This window comes from Ovis canadensis, chromosome 12 (genome assembly GCF_042477335.2).
Source record: "Ovis canadensis isolate MfBH-ARS-UI-01 breed Bighorn chromosome 12, ARS-UI_OviCan_v2, whole genome shotgun sequence".
In the NCBI taxonomy this organism is placed as follows: Eukaryota; Metazoa; Chordata; class Mammalia; order Artiodactyla; family Bovidae; genus Ovis; species Ovis canadensis.
In genome coordinates, this window is record NC_091256.1 from 52,908,899 (window position 1) to 52,925,523 (window position 16,625).

The following is a 16,625-nucleotide window of genomic DNA, read 5'->3' on the forward strand; positions in this document are numbered from 1 at the left end:
GTGCGTGGAAGTGACTGAAGTCAACTCACGAATGATTGGTTCTCCTGAGAGGACCTAAGCCTCCTTTCTCCTGCCACTGGCCACGGGGTTTGTCTATTTGAACAGTCCCCGCCCCCTGGAGAAGCCGGTCCCGAAGCCTCACTTCTCCTAAATGATTATTGGCCTGTATTCCTGTCTATCTTCTTCTTATGGCCGTCGATTGGTCGTCAGGGCTAGGAGTACGCCCTCCCTCCCGCCCGGCTTAGAGGACAGCGGGGAAGGCGGGTGGTGGGGACCGGGCCCTGAAGCGGCGGTACCGGCGCTGGCGGCGGCAGCTGAGGCCTTGGCCGAAGCCGCGCGGTGAGTCTGGGGCCTGGCACCGACCCCTCCAAGGCGGTGGAATGTCCAGACCCACGGCTAGCCTGGTCCGTGGGGGCACCCCGGGAAGCCGTCCATCTGGGACTTGGGGTCCCCTCAGTACTGGCCCCACGGAGTTGGGCGCCGCCGGAGCCCTTGACCCTCACTCCGCGAGGCTACGCCCACTTCCTCCCGGACCTCCAGGAAACCCCCGGACCCTTTAGCCTAGCGTGTGTTTCTGGCGCCAGAAGGCCGGCCCATCAGCTCCTGTATTGCTGGGGCGCCTCTGGGTCTCTGCCCGTCTGTCAACCTTTCTTCTGAGCCACCTACACATTGTCCTCGGAGAGGACCAACGTCAGTGTCAGCCCCTTGCGCTTCACTGTGGATGCCTCTCAGGGACCCATTTCCCGGAGCTGAGCTCGGTTCCACCCTGAGTTTCATCCTCTCTGCTTCCCCCGCCACCATCCCTAGTTTGGGCACCTGGCTTCAACTTCTGAAAGCCCTCGCCAAGACCCTTCGTATATTTAACTTCTAGTATTTTCATTGAATTCTGCCTGGAGCAGATAGCCTTTGGGCCTTAGACCTTATGAAGGTAGGCTGATTCCTTCCTGAGACTGGAAATTCCTTGCTTGCCTACCCCCCCCTCATCACTGCCAAGTGCACACTCTCTGTAGTAGTTTTCTCCTCTGGAATTCTTGGGTTTCCTCAGCCCTAAAGTCTGACACTTCTTTCTGCAGTCGTCTTCTTGATGCTGGAGAATTTAAAAGCTTTTCAGAATCAATTATTACTTTTTTTACCCCTCTGGATTTCACAAATTCTTTCAAAATAAGAAATTTTGAAAATTTTATTTTCTATTATAACGTGGACATGCCCAGGATAGGTGTATATGTTACTGCCATGGCAGTCTGGGCAGAGCTTTATCGTAGCCACTGCATTATGGTCACTTGATTATTTGTGTTTCCCCCTAGATTGTAAGCTTATTGAGGGAAGGAACAGTACATAATTCAGGAATAAATGAGTGATCTCAGGAACAAATCAGTCTGTCTTAGCTCACGTTCCAGCTACGTTCCATAGGGCAGAGACTTCCCTGACAGTCCAGTGGTGACGACTCCTTGCTTCTAATGCAGTGGGCACAGGTTCAAACCCTGGTTGGGGAAGTGAGATCCCACATGCTGCAGGGCAGGACCACAAAATAAGAACAGAAAATAATAAAAAATTTAAAAAATACAGAACTGTGCTGCCCAATACAATAACCATCAGCCACATGAGGCTTAGAGTGCTTGAAATGTGACTAGTCCAAGTTGAAATTGACCTAATTATAAAATGCACGCTCGATTTTGGTGACTTGGTACAGAAAAAAAGAATGAAAAAATGTCAATAATTTTTTGTATTGATAACATGTTGAAATGATATTTAGGATATATTGGGATTAAATGTGTTCATTTTTCTTGTTTCTTTTTATGTTTTCCATATGGCTACTAGGAAATTCAAAGTTACGTTTGTGATTCATATTGCTTTTGGGCAGTGCTGCTATAGAATAATAAACAGTGCCCCTCTTTAAATTTTCCTCAAGGAAAGGGGCAGTCTTAGGCATGCTTATTTTCCCTCTGTCTCCCCACTCTAGTACCTGACTGTGCCATGTATGTAGTAGTCATAATGATAATCATAGCTAGTAACTATTAACTCACTGTGTGCCTGGCACTGTTTTAATCATTTTTTAACATGGGTTAACTCACTTAATCCTCACGTCAACCTTATGAGTTAGGTACTATTATCCTCTTATTACAGTTAGGGAAACTGTTAAGTATCTTCCTCAAGGTATATAATTTTGGACTGAATTCACACCCAGGTAAGTCTGGCAGCACAGCCCATCATTTGACCTATGCTACTGTGCTGCCTCTTTTAAACATCAGTCATCGTTGAATGGCTCAAGGCTCTTTGCATGTTTTTCAGTGAGGTCTCCCAACCTTGTTTGGCTCCCCAGCTTGACTTGGGTGTATGAAGATCTGTGTTGAGGAGCTGGGACCATATATAAGTTCATTGCCATGGTTTGTTATTCAGAATATTAAAGGAAGCATCTCTCCAAAGAACCTCAGGGCAAGATGCTTGGAACCGGCCCTGCCGCCGCCACCACAGCTGCCACCACATCCAGCAACGTGAGCGTCCTGCAGCAGTTTGCCAGCGGCCTAAAGAGCCGGAATGAAGAGACCAGGGCCAAAGCTGCCAAGGAGCTGCAGCACTACGTCACCATGGAGCTCCGAGAGGTTCGGACTGTTGTCATTGGGCCATTCATCATGGAGTGTTGGGGCTACCTGTACCATCCCTGGGTTAAATGCCTCTTGACAGCTAAGTGAGAATTCAGAAAATGTAAAGATTCCATTTCAGAAAGGCGCCCAGTTTCTCCTGTCCATAGAATGTGCGGATTCCTTTGCAGCAGTTACACATTTCTGTGGCATTTCCTGTGGTGTGGTATTTTAAGAGTCAGCATAGAGATGGCTGTTTCTTTTCATTTTTTTTCTGTTTCATGCCACATTCCAGACCTTCCACTCTTTCTACCTGATAATAGTGGTTGGCATGGCTTTGAGGAGTTGGTTGCTTGAGGCTTTCTAAACAGTGACCAGACTTGAGGTCAGGGACAATGTCTTGTTTGTCCTTATACCTCTGGTACTAGGTAGAATCTAGGACGGTGGGTGGCCTGCTATTGTGTAAGATATGCAATAAATATTTGTTAAATAGACCAATGAATTGCTCTACAGTTTAAAACTAGAAATGGGCAGCAGCCGTGTCCCCTTTGGCTTGAACTGTACCTGCCGGCTGCCTTTCAAGTCCTAACCTTTTGGAGCCATCCCACCATCAGGGAGACATTAGAAGTTGTGCTGAGTACATCTTCTTTTGTAGATGAGTCAAGAGGAGTCTACTCGCTTCTATGATCAGTTGAACCATCACATCTTTGAACTGGTGTCCAGCTCAGATGCCAATGAGAGGAAAGGTGGCATTTTGGCCATAGGTAAGGACAGAGTCTCTGGTGAGGTGAGAACTGGAAATAAAGGACTGCTCACCTTTGTGTCCACTGCACCCTGTGTCTGCTTCCTACTGGATACTTAGTTCACATTTGTTTAAGGAATTTTAAGGAGCTTCATGGCTTTCAGTGTACTTACTCAGCTATTCTAGCAGTAGTCCTGAGACATAGTCAAAGCAGGTATTTTCAGATATCCATATATCTGAACCATATCTCAGAGCCATTAAGCAACTTTTCTAGGGCCAGTGCACCAGGGCTGAGACTAGAAGCCTGCTTTCATTCCAGGCTCTGTTTTCTCCATAGCGCGGTGTGGCATAGCGGGACTCACAAATAGAAAAGTAGAGTTGGGATGCATTGAATGAAAGGCAGGTAATTTTCAGCTCCCAGGAACTAGTCATCCATCCTGTGAACTATTATTCAGTCCCAGTTTGTTTTCCTTTTCTTCTTGGGAAAACAAATTGTATTTACTAAAATGAGGTCATTTTGCTTTATGTAAGTAGTTCTGGCACAAATGCCATATCTGTTGGTTGAAATGAAAATTGTTTGCATCCTTACTGTCTGGAGATTGCAGTCGGTACTTAAAAGGAAGAGGTCACTGGCTGTGTCCCTCTGAAGGCCACCTACTTTCCTGGGCAGCCTGTGCCCCTCCTCACCTTTTGCCTTCCTGTCTTTTCCAGCCAGCCTCATAGGAGTTGAAGGTGGGAATGCCACTCGGATTGGAAGATTTGCTAACTACCTTCGGAACCTCCTTCCCTCCAACGACCCAGTTGTCATGGAGATGGCATCCAAGGCCATCGGTCGGCTCGCCATGGCAGGGGACACTTTCACTGCTGAGTATGTGGAGTTTGAGGTGAAGCGAGCCCTGGAATGGCTGGGTGCTGACCGCAACGAGGGCCGAAGACATGCGGCTGTGAGTGTCTGGGGAGCAGTGCCTTGTGTCGGGGTACTTCATGTGATGTGCTCAGGGCCCTGGAAGGCAAAGAGTGAGAGGGGTGGCTCCAGGCAGAGGCACTGTGCTTCTTGGTGGCCCTGAATTCTGCCCCAAATCCCTTTCTCTCCTCACCCTGAGCTCCGTTCCTGAGGAGGAAAATTAACGTTCTCTTTCATTGCTTGAGAGGCAGCCCTGTGTGCAGTTCTTACCCTGACCTCTGATTTTCCAGTCGAAAATTCTTCCCCAGAAGGCACCGTTCAGCCATAGGAAAGAAGAGAAGCCACGAGGCTTACAAAGCCTCAGACAGCTGCACTATCTGCAGCATCCCTCTGTGAAGGTCCCTCAATAGCCTGTGGAATAAGGAAGTTCTGGGCTGCAGAGAGGAGCAAGGGAGGTACTCGCTCCCCCTGCTGGGAGAGTGGGTCTGCCTTCTCCCAGGCCTTTCCTGTTAATGTTTTAGTCATTTATTGATTGGTCAGTACACAGTCCAGACTTCCTCTTTCCCCTTGGCTGTTCTGCATTTGAGGGAGTGGTGGCTTCTACCCTCTTGTAGATGCACATCCTCCTCGCTCTCCAGGGCTCATCCTGAAAAAGACTGGTTTGATGGGCTAAGAATCCAGGTTGGGAGGTGGGGGAGAGTCTGTCCTTAAGAGATAGAATCTATGAACCAGTGTGGTGGGAATAGAAGCTTTAGGTGGATCCTTTCCAGTTGCTTCCCTCTTTAGCAGGCAGCACCATGAGAAAGGAGCCTGCCTGGGTGAGGGGCCTGCCTCTGGTGCCACTCTCTAACTCTAACTTGGGGCAAACCGCCCTGCCCACCTTCCATTTTACCATGGTCAAATGAAAAAAGTAACAAGATTAAATATTAAACAGGAACATTCATTCAGTAAAGGTTTATTGAATGCTTAAGTAGTCCAGGTACATTCTAGGCTATTTATCTATCTATCTACTATCTGTTCTAGTGGAGCAGTATATGAAACATCAAACACGGCTGCCCTTTCAGAACTTGTGTCCTAACTTTCCTGTACAAGCATTCTGTTTCTAAACACCCTGTGATAATGGACACGGAGATGTTTGATCAGTTTTACTGTCATTCTTAGGTCCCCAGGAATTCTGAGCTACAAGAGTGGGCAAGTGTGCCATTTTCCTAGTGTGTGTTGGCTCTGGCATGAAAAGAGGCTGTGTTCATGAGAGAACAGAGCTCTCTGATCCAGATGCAAGATCTCTGTGTGCTTTTCCTCCCAGGTCCTGGTGCTCCGTGAGCTGGCCATCAGCGTCCCCACCTTCTTCTTCCAGCAAGTGCAGCCCTTCTTTGACAATATCTTTGTGGCTGTGTGGGACCCCAAACAGGCCATCCGGGAGGGAGCTGTCGCCGCCCTTCGTGCCTGTCTGATCCTCACCACCCAGCGGGAGCCAAAAGAGATGCAGAAGCCGCAGTGGTACAGGGTGAGGAGATGGCTCCATTCCAGCCTCCAGCAAAGCACTGCAGCCTAGAGTGTCGCTGGGCTTAAAGAGCAGCAGTAGACCCCTGGCCACAGAGCTAGCATCATGTCTGCTTTGGTCTTACATGACATTTTAAGCTCAGTGAATTAGTAGTTATTTTGTTGTTTTTCACGAAAGCAAAGATCTGGCCGTAGCTACGCCATTATTTTATGCACCACTAAGAGTGAGACTACAGTGCCAGTTACGCTCACTGCCTTTTTAACAATTATAAGGTGTCTCTTTTCAGAGATGTGAAAGTAGGGGAAAATGAGTGTGTCTGGAGGAACAAAATGCAGTAAATACTGAGAAAATACCAATTCTCTAGTGTTGTGAGTCCCATGCTGACTGCTGCTGCCAGGAGAACCTACTGAGGCTTGTCCTATACCAAGAGCCTGGAACATGGGACTGGATACCTGGGTTCTAGTCTTGGCTGTTCTGTGACCTTGGGCAAGTCACTTAGTTTCTGTTTTTAATCTGCCTCATGGTGGCATTGTGAGAGTTGAAGCTAAATTAGATGAAAGAGCTCAATGAGCTAATATTGTTGGTGATACTGGCACAAGTCCCTGAGCAGGCATGGTAACCTCAGAACCCACCACATAAATGGGCGGGCTGCTTTCTAACTCTGGGTGTTGTGTAATGAAAGCATTCTGCATCTCTCTGTAGCACACGTTTGAAGAAGCAGAGAAAGGGTTTGATGAGACCTTGGCCAAGGAAAAGGGCATGAATCGGGATGACCGGATCCATGGAGCCCTGCTGATTCTCAATGAGCTGGTCCGGATCAGCAGCATGGAGGGAGAGGTGAGAAGCCACTTCTGAGGAACAGTGGGGTCGGGTTCCAGGCTTCCCACGTGCCATTCTGAGAATGAGACGAGGCGAGATTCTCATCCTCACAAGCTTACATTTTATAGGGAAACAGGTAACAGACAAAGAAATAAGAGCATTTCAGACAGCAGCCAGATCTATGAAGAAATGGAGTGGAGGGAAACAGGATGGAGGGGGTGACTCCCTCCCTGCAGTGATGCCATTTGAGCTGAGACCACATGACATGGAGGAGCCAGCCTAGCGGCTGGCAGGGAGGTTGTCCATGCAGAGACTTGAGGGTGAAAGAGAGTTTGACAAGTTCAAGCAGGAAGGAAAGTGAAGCTGGTGCACCATGAGTGGGGAGAGGGAGGCAGGCCCCCACTGCGAGGCTCATAGTTAGTGGTCCACTCAGGCTCTTATTCTCACCCCAGGGATGATGTGACAGCATGTCTGTAACAGTCATTGGCTGCTTGTGGGGAAGAGCTTGTGGAGAGGCAGGGAGGAAAGCAGAGGGATGAGTTAGGAGGTGTATTGGCCCAAAAAGAAGCTACAAAGATGGGTTTAAAAGTACAAGGATTGTATTAGGGAAATAGCCTGTGAGAGAAAATGAGGAGGGAGCTGGAAGAGGCTGGGAGAACCATCAGGCCTCAGCGCGTGTCTGGCCCTGAGTGAATAAGAGTGAAAGAACAGTGGGATGGAAGCGTCCTAATCTACCACGCAGAGCCAGCCCAGGGTCCTCAGGCCAGACCTGGCTGTCAGAGGAGGCCCGCCATAGCACTCTTACTGCGTTCTCTCGGCTGGAAGCGGCCCCTGGAAGGTGCGGCCGGGGCACAGACACGGCTTCCGCTGACTGTGGCAGTGTAGATGGAGAAGTGGATTCAGTGTCAGTCCACTCACGCTGGACTCAGGGTGTATCTGGGAGGCAGTCTTCCAACGGGGAGCTGGTTGCTGTGGCATTTCACCCCAGGGCTTCCGGCTTTTGGAGGCCCAGCGACGTTTGTCAGTGCCTGTGTCCTGGGTGTGGGCACAGTGTGTGCTGCAGCGTGTGAAGCACAGTCTGGCTCTGGATCCCCACTCCTCTCTCTACTGTGTGACTTGGGTAAATTACTTCACCCCCTCAAGTTTTCTCAGTTTTAACAGGGTCTTATCCACCTCACTGGTCTCCTGTAAGGTTTCTAAATATATATGAGGTGCTTAGCACAACTCCTGATTCCTAGTGGGCACTGCGAAAATGATCGTCCTCAGAGATTTCCCCACCTGAGTATAACGTGTTTTCCACTGTACCCCACACAGCTCTGGGATCTTCGTTGTCTCCAGAAAAATGGGACAATATCACCTAGCTCATAGGTTTAAATGAAATAGTACTTTGTGATGGTGCTTTGTAAATTATAAAGAACTATGCAAATGTAAGGGCTTTCCTTTTGGCTCAGTCGGTAAAGAATTCTGCAGTGCAGGAGACCTGAGTTTCATCCCTGGTTTGGGAAGATCTCCTGGAGAAGGGAATGGCTACACACTCCAGTGTTCTTGCCTGGGAAAATCCCATGGACAGAGAAGCCTGGCAGGCTATAGTCCACGGGGTTGCAAGAGTCGGACATGACTTAGCAACTAAACCATCACCACCATACAAATATAAAGTAGTATAATTTCATAACTTCTTCATTCATTCAACAGAATAGAATGAGCATCTACTGTAGGCCAGTTATACCTTGTCCTAAGAGCTAGAATGATGCAGCAGTGAATAAAACAGTACACACTAGCAAAAGGAGGCAGACAATACACAGATCAATAAAAGTATGTATAGTACAGCATATGGCGACATGTGCTGTGGAGAAAAGTAGGGCAGATGAATGGGGAAGCTAGCATGGATCAAGGATTACATTTTACAATATGATGACATTTGCGCATAGCCGTGAAGAAGCTAAGGACAAAGCCATACAAACATCTGGGGATGCCCCTTCCAGACAGCTGGTTCTGTAAGCACGAGCGTGCTGCTTTATGAAGGGAGCGAGCTTGCTGTTGTGAGCTGAGTGAGAGGAGAGAGGAGTTGGGAGGCAGGGTCCAGGGAATACCTGGGGCAGGAGGGGATGCATCACGTAGGATCTCAGAAGCCCCTGCACATATCATTGGAAATAAATTATTGGAGGGGTCAGGGCTGAGGCCCCTAGTCAGGACAGAACTATGGCATCTCAGTAGAGGACTTGGGCAGCTTAGACCATACTAGGAGCTGTGGTGGTGCCAGGAGGGGCTGGGTTCTAAATTTGGGATTTGGAGGGGTGGGAGAGAGAGGAGTTCAGGTTTGGGGCCTCAACGACTGGAAGGATAGAGTTGCCATTTACTGAGATGGGAGTAATGGGTCTGGGGTGGAAGGTCGGGGGTTTGCTTTTGAACTTGTTAAGTTTAAGGTGAGTATTGTGCATCTGAGTGGAGATGTTGAGTAGTTTGGGGGAGAGATCTGAGCGAGAGACAGATGTGGGAGTTGTTGGCATGTGGATGTTATTTCCAGTCGTGAGACTAGATGAGAACTCCCTGGTAACTAGGGTGGCTGGGGGAGAGATGGGGGTTGAGATCCTGAGGAACCCAGGGAGACCAAGGAATAGTGGTGGCAGTGGGTGTGGGTGCCGGCAAAGCTCAGGGTCCAAGGAGCCAAGTGAATGAAGGGTTTCAAGGAGGAGGAAACACTGCGTTGAATCAGATGCTGCAGACAAGTCAAATAAGATGAGGACTGAGACTGACCATTCAATTTAGCAACGAAAGAATGTTGGTGACCTTGACAAAAATAGTGGACAAGATTTCCTGAGAAATGAAAATATCTGTGTGAAGAGTTTGGAAGTCTGGAAATTAATTGTTCTCTTATCTTTCTCAATTTGGACTGCTGGAGGACGAGTTATTGAGCAGTCCTTTGAATAGGTAAGAGGTGTGAGTTCTCAGCCAATCAGCTTATTCCATGCCTCTTATGGAACTCCTAGGCCTCTGAGAAAATCACTTGCCTCCGCTGTTTCTGCCTGGGTTTCAGGTGAGAAGAGGGACAGCAGAGCTTCCTTAGCAGGGTGCTGGAGTGGGGGTGCCCCTCACCCTCTCAGGAGTCTCCTGTCATAGCCATCAACAGTCAGCTTTGCCACACCAAGGGTAGCGTAGGGGTCCTTAGGAGCCAGCCCCCTGCTGCTGCTTCGTTGTTCAGTAGGTGGTGCTCTTCTGCCTAAATTAGAACAGAATCAGGCCCCTGCAAGGTCCTAGGGAAACCTGAATCCTCAAGAAGAGTGGCCTCCATCCCCTGTGGGAAGAGTTGCATTTCAGGGTTGGGTGTGTGTTGCTCATAGACTCCACGGTGCCCAGGTAAATGCCTCTTGTGAGTAAAGGTGACTTTTCCCCCACGTGTACAGCGCCTGAGAGAAGAAATGGAAGAAATCACACAGCAGCAGTTGGTCCATGACAAGTACTGCAAGGATCTCATGGGTTTTGGAACGAAACCCCGTCACATCACCCCATTCACCAGTTTCCAGGCCGTGCAGCCCCAGCAGTCAAATGCCTTGGTGGGGCTGCTGGGGTACAGCTCTCACCAAGGCCTCATGGGCTTCGGGGCCTCCCCCAGCCCGGCAAAGTCCACGCTGGTGGAGAGTCGCTGCTGCAGAGACTTGATGGAGGAGAAATTTGATCAGGTCAGTAGCAGGAAGCCTGCTCTCTCTTTTCCCAAGCTCCACGCCTCCCCTTCCTTTGCCAACCCTGTGTCCTTCCTGTCTCAGGTGTGCCAGTGGGTCCTGAAGTGCAGGAACAGCAAGAACTCGCTGATCCAAATGACAATCCTTAATTTGTTGCCCCGCTTGGCTGCCTTCCGACCTTCTGCCTTCACAGGTGAGGATGTCCATGGATGCGTTGTGTTGTTACCCATCAGGGGTAATTAAACAGAGAAGACGTGATTGCAGAAAGTTACAACTGCTGCTCATTTGAAGCAGTGACTGCTGAGAAGCCAGTCTCTGGTTTCTTAGCCAGTTTCAGCAGTACGTAGTTTTCTGTAAATGTGGCAGACGCCAGGACAGTCCAAATGCAGGCAGAGGCGCTTCTAGAGCCGACCGAGTTCTCGCGTGGAAGCCAACATGCTCGTTCACGAATGGGCTCCAGGTAGATGAAGGAAGGGCAGTTTGGGTTTCTGTGCAGCTAGTCTGTGGGGCACGGAGGAGCCGATGTGGTCCTGCATCTGCCCCTGAGGTGGGCTCCAGGCTGCCTCCTCGCTCACGAGGAGGAAGGACTGGAAGCTTTAGGGGCTGGTTTCACGGGTGATAGACCGTGGGTTCCCCCCTTCCTGCCCTGTTCCCACTGGTTGCTGTGAATTCTTAGCTCCTGAAACTGGCCCAGCCCAGACAGTGGCTTCTCCCTGAGGCCTACCTGGTTCACTTCAGCTGGAACCATGCTTTTCCTTTCTCATTATAACCCCCAGCTGTGGAAGGGCCACGGCATCAGACCTGGGGTGAATCTTCCCTCTGTTCTTTTTGCTTGGCTGCGCCGTGAGGCATGCCGGGTCTTAGTTCCCCAGCCAGGAATCGAACCTGCACCTCCTGCATTGGGAGCACAGTCTTAAACAGTAGACCACCAGGGGAAAAGTCCCAGTCTCTGTTCTTAGCTGTGATGTTTGGGGCAGATTGTGCGACCTTCCTGGACCTTCACTTCTGGATGCATCCAGTTAGAGTGACAGTTCCTGCACCATGAGATGGGCTGCCTTAATGTCTAAGCACCTTTCTAAGTGCCTAGTGTAGAGTGAGCTCCAAGAAATAGAAACCATTACTGTTGCTGGCTCCTCTGGCTACTTCAAAGCCTTTTTAATAATAAGGTAAAGGTAGAAATTATACTATTACTCCAGTTGTCTATTCATACTTAACATCCTGGTCTCATCTCCCTCCTTGCTGGGTATAGAGACCTTAGCCCTACATCTCTTTGGTCTTCACTGTGGTGCACGCTGCCTGCATTTCATAAGTGTACAGGACCCAGTGAGAGCCAAGATGGGAAACGGAAGGCCAGCCTGCCCCTCCACAGATGCCTTTTCCTGGCATAGACTCACCTCACACTGCTCAGCTCAGATGAGACAGTGGAAAAATAACAGCTGGTGAAGTGTTAATGTGTGGGGTGTGAGCACAGGCCATGCTGAGTGAGGATGAGACAAATAGCTACATAAAATCACTGAACCATAAAGAAAGGATGTAATGAAAATCACCTGTAGTTTTTCAGGTTTCCATTCTTCTCTCCTGGTGCTCAGCAGCTTTTCTTTGTTTTTAATAACCAGACATGCCTCTATTCAGTAGAGCTTTAAATGATCTTGGTTTGAAAGTCTGTGGTTCAAAAGAGAGTAATAAGTAGGCCATATTTGATCAAAGTCTGGCATATTGTGTAAGCAGTTACCCTAGTAAGTTCAAGAGACGGCCTAGCAGCAGGATACAGGACTCAGAAGGCCCCCAAGTTTGTTCTTCTGATGTGGGTTTTTGTTGTTTTATTAAATATACTAAAATATGTCCTTGGAATTCAGCCTGGGCAGCCCGCGTAAGTACAGTCTCATTGGGAAAGTGCCACTTTTTAAAGCTTAACAGTTTGGAAGTCATTGCTTGCACTTCCTAATGATGTAACCCTTGGGAATGTCAAAAATACTCCTCTTGGGTTTGGGCTAGAATCTCTAGCAATGCCAGATTCCTAGTCTCTTGGGGTGCTAAATCTGGAAAAGGAAATTGCCACCATGATTTAAGCTCATTTCCTGCTGAAACACTGCTCTTCTGTGAAGGTCTAGTTTTCCTCATAGACGCACTCTGATTTGAGGGTGGTATCCCCTTGGTTTCCGACTGTTTTCAAGCCCCAGCGTGCCTCAGCTGGCAGGAGGTCAACTCATTTGACCACGAGCTGTGAGAGAAGACATTCCTCAGTGGTGTAAACGCAGTGATGTGTGTTGCTGAGTGCGGTCCTGGTGGCCCTCCTTCTCCAGTGCTCAGTTTCTCGGGGATGGGGGACGTGTGGTCTCACCTCATCTGGCCATGAGCTGTGAGAGGAGACATCCGTCGATGGCAGAAATGCAGTGGCGTGTTGCTGAGTGCAGCCCTCGTGGCCCTCCACAGCCCCCACTTTCTCGGGGATAGTGGACATATGGTCTCTCCTTCTCCACTCTGGTGTATGTGCTGCCGGTGCATGGCCTTGAGGCCGATGAGATGGAAGAGGAGAAACAGAAGCAAGGCATGAAGCAGACAGCTCCAGCCTTCTGAGGAGTCATAACACTTTAGCTTAAATTGCCCAAGAATCACCTACCCGTGCACATTGGCTTATGTAAACTTAATGAAAATACACATGAGGCTTTCCAAATTACAGGCTGAATCTTATTCTATTAACTATAACTGTACAGAATTCTCTAGGTGATAGCAAAGTGATTTCTAGGCCTAGGCTGAGTGGAATGGCTTGTTTATTGGAAACAATTTTCAATATTAGTGTAAATTTCAATATAAAATAGCTTAGTTGATCCTTTCCTTATTTTAAACCAAGATTTAACATATATTTCTTAAACAAGAGCATATAATCTTTTCCCTCAAAGTGTAACACGTATGGGGACAATTAATGTGATTAAGTTTTTTTATTAAAGGAGAAAGACAGCTTATATTTCTAATATTTCTAAAAGCTTTATCAGAGGAGTGATTATCAAGCATAAGACTTTGGTTTGTACATTCTCTCAATTCTCTTTAATGTCTTTCCAACAGGCTTTCTTGATTTATTCTTAAATTGCATGTTGTATAGGAACCCTGACCTTGACGCAGAGACCAGCCCTCACCTTGAGCCATATACACTTTGTCATTTCTGTGCTCAGATACCCAGTACCTCCAGGATACCATGAACCATGTCCTGAGCTGCGTCAAGAAGGAGAAGGAACGGACAGCAGCCTTTCAAGCCCTGGGGCTACTTTCTGTGGCTGTGAGGTCTGAGTTCAAGGTCTATTTACCTCGTGTACTGGACATTATCCGAGCAGCCCTGCCCCCTAAGGACTTCGCCCATAAGTAAGCATCTTTATTAATATTTCACCTTCCACCCCATTTGGTTGGAGAGAAAGGATGCTCCATCCCAGTTTCTGTGGAGCTTAATCCTGTTCTCTGCATCATTAACCAGCAAATTATATAATGAATAGCCCTTCCTCAGTTGAGCTCTGGCCTTTTCCAAATGAAGTGACATCGATGTAAATATTTGGGAAGCTTGAATACCTGTGAACGTATTAGATACCAGTGCTGTTCTCAATATGTATATTACTTACTGGGAATCTCCTAGTTCTGTTCTTTTCTCTGGCTTTCAAAGGTCTTACCTGATAACAACTAAAGTGAGGATTCCCAGACTGAAAGTGAGGAGACCTAATGGTCACCCTTACCCTCATCACTAAAGTTGGATACATTATTCTTCCTCTCGAAACCTCCCAATGAATAAAATATGAGAAAGACCTTCAGCGCCCTGCAAAGTGGCGAGGCTGGGGTATCTTCTCTAAGTCTCAGGGGATCAGAGTTCATTAGAATTGTGTCTTCATAGTTCCCTGTGTTAGTAGCAGATTGTGCTAGTGAATTACTGAGCCTCGCCCATCTCAAGCCCAGCATTCTCCTCACAGGGAGAAGAATTTCTTCCCATATGATGGCTGTGCCCTTCACTCCTGGTCTCTGACCTGCATGTTGCTCAGTTTGCTTCCTAAATCGGTACCTTGGCCAGCACCGCACTAACCCTCGTGGCGCCTTTTGTGTGAATTCTGAAGTGGGGCCCCTTACTCAGGAGACTTTACTGCCATCTGCTGGACATTTGTTGTAAATCTACAAGTCTGCAGTGACGGCAGTGTGATGGGCCCCCCAGGTCACCTGCACACCCACATGGGGTGGCCCTGTTTGGGTAACCTGCCCTCCTTGCGCCACGGTGATTTTGAGGTAGGACATCACAAAATGCCATTATGTCTAAACTGGTCACACTTGGGTTCTTTGCAGGAGACAGAAGGCTATGCAGGTGGATGCCACTGTGTTCACCTGCATCAGCATGCTGGCCCGAGCCATGGGGCCAGGCATCCAACAGGACATCAAGGAGCTGCTGGAGCCCATGCTGGCAGTGGGCCTGAGGTAGGTGCCAGGAACCTGAGCTGTCCCTGTCTCAGTTAGTATGAGGCTTGAGCCACAGTCCTGGGTCTATGTGGAAAGAAAGAGGCTGTTGGCATATAAAATTGACTAGGTAGGATAGCTCACACTAAATACACAGGCTGATTTCAAATCCATGTTTCATCACTAGCTTGCTTGGTGATTGTAACTAAATTATTTAACTTCTCTGTGCCTTAGCTTTCTAGTCTGAAGAGTGGGTACAATAACAATTCCTATTGTCTAGATTTGTCCTGGGGATTAAGTAGAAGAGTTCACCAAGTGCTGTGTGTTTAAGAAGTGCTCTGGTAATGTTTGCAGTTGTCATTTATATTATTACGGGCAAATTACTTAAGCTCCCTACACTTGCGTTCTCTTCATCTATAAAATAAGGATGATGCTGTCAATCTGCCTCCCAGGTGACTTATTGAGACTTGGTTTTAGTGGCTAAATTATAGTAAACAGGTTTGCTCATGACAAAATCATAGATTGTTTTGAAATCCGGAATCAGGCCAAGAGAGTTTAGGATATATATTTAATTTTATAGTATTCTTTCTGCTGTAAAGACCAAGCAGAGATGGGACCCAGTCCCCATCCTGGAGAGAAAGGGCTGTTTCTTCTCCAGAACAGACCAGATGTCACATGCCCTTGTCGTGACTGGTTTCCCACCCTTCAGCCCTGCCCTCACAGCTGTGCTCTACGACCTGAGCCGTCAGATTCCGCAGCTGAAAAAGGACATCCAAGATGGGCTGCTGAAGATGCTGTCCCTGGTCCTTATGCACAAACCCCTCCGGCACCCAGGCATGCCCAAGGGCCTGGCCCATCAGCTGGCTTCCCCTGGCCTCACGACCCTCCCTGAGGCCAGTGATGTGGGCAGCATCACCCTTGCTCTCCGAACTCTCGGCAGTTTTGAATTTGAAGGTAAGAAATTGTGGTGACTCTTGCCAAGAAAGTCGGTGATACTGGGAACCTGGAGAAGAGACTGAGGGTGCCTAGAATCCCTGGCTCTTGCTTGGGTCCTGGAGACAGGGTGGCTGATTCTGCAGCAGCTCATCCTTCCTGTATTCTTTCCATATATTGTTAATTCCTATCTTTGTTTCTTTGTCTCATACAAAGACAGGAAAAGTGGGTAGGGGGTACAGATATTTTGAAGAATAGTATGCATTAATCCAAAGAACTAATGCTGCAGAGGTGGACTCTGCACCTTCTTACCTCCCTGTAGCTGAGATGGTGTTTAATGCTTTAAAATGTATAAGCAGGGCTTGGGGTGTTTTCGTTACTATGGCTGTATGATTTCCAAGAGTACTGTACTGTGCAGTTCAGTTTGGAATTCCAAGCTGCAGAAAAACCCACATTAACGCCCTAGGGAGATATATTTCAGGAGAGAAGAATGCACACGTAGATGAAATTTAAGATCACGTAGGTGGTACTGGTCAAGACTACGGAGAAACAGCAAGTATAAGAAGTCTAGATGTGCTGTCTGAGTACTTACGGCATCCGTGATTTCCTGTGTCAGTTCCTCCAGTTACACTGATTAACACTCAAGATAATTTATTTCTAATGAATAGCAAGGAGTTATAGTTAAACTCAGCCTACATCAAACTCTCTTTTTGGTATTTGAATCTGGAAACTAAAATAGACAAGGTAAATTTGATCAAAAATGGTTTTTCTCTCTGGGAATATGTGAAACAGTGTCAGAATGAAACAAAATGATTCATTTTTCAAAGGAAATAAAAGATTAGGATGGAAGCAGGGAGGAACTGTCTTTTGTACGTCTCCCACTTCCTTCTCCATCTGCCTTTCTGCCCATTGGAATCCCATTTGTTACCTTTTAAATTTGAGAGAAGAGTTCTGGGTCAGTATCTTGCTGATCAATATCTTGTTGAAAATTAAATTAGTAGACACTAAGTGGAAATCGCAGCCAGTGAGTCTCAGAGCTGCTGTC

At 47.8% G+C, this 16,625-nt stretch overlaps 1 protein-coding gene across 2 annotated transcripts in view; it reads left to right on the forward strand.

Annotated features, from left to right (window-relative positions):
- The first annotated feature begins 227 nt into the window (after window positions 1–227).
- MTOR (mechanistic target of rapamycin kinase) overlaps window positions 228–16,625 on the forward strand; it is a 125,504-nt gene continuing 109,106 nt past the window's right edge. Inside the window, exons 1-11 of one of the 2 annotated variants that reach the window (XM_069544736.1) lie at window positions 228–339; window positions 2,425–2,600; window positions 3,235–3,343; window positions 4,033–4,265; window positions 5,532–5,732; window positions 6,432–6,566; window positions 9,950–10,225; window positions 10,310–10,418; window positions 13,396–13,582; window positions 14,540–14,668; window positions 15,357–15,601. In XM_069544736.1, the coding sequence (XP_069400837.1) occupies window positions 2,439–2,600; window positions 3,235–3,343; window positions 4,033–4,265; window positions 5,532–5,732; window positions 6,432–6,566; window positions 9,950–10,225; window positions 10,310–10,418; window positions 13,396–13,582; window positions 14,540–14,668; window positions 15,357–15,601 (1,786 nt within the window). In that variant the 5' untranslated portion in view covers window positions 228–339; window positions 2,425–2,438. Of the gene's footprint in view, window positions 340–2,397; window positions 2,601–3,234; window positions 3,344–4,032; window positions 4,266–5,531; window positions 5,733–6,431; window positions 6,567–9,949; window positions 10,226–10,309; window positions 10,419–13,395; window positions 13,583–14,539; window positions 14,669–15,356; window positions 15,602–16,625 lie in introns of both variants that reach the window. The other variant, XM_069544737.1, reaches the window with a different exon arrangement.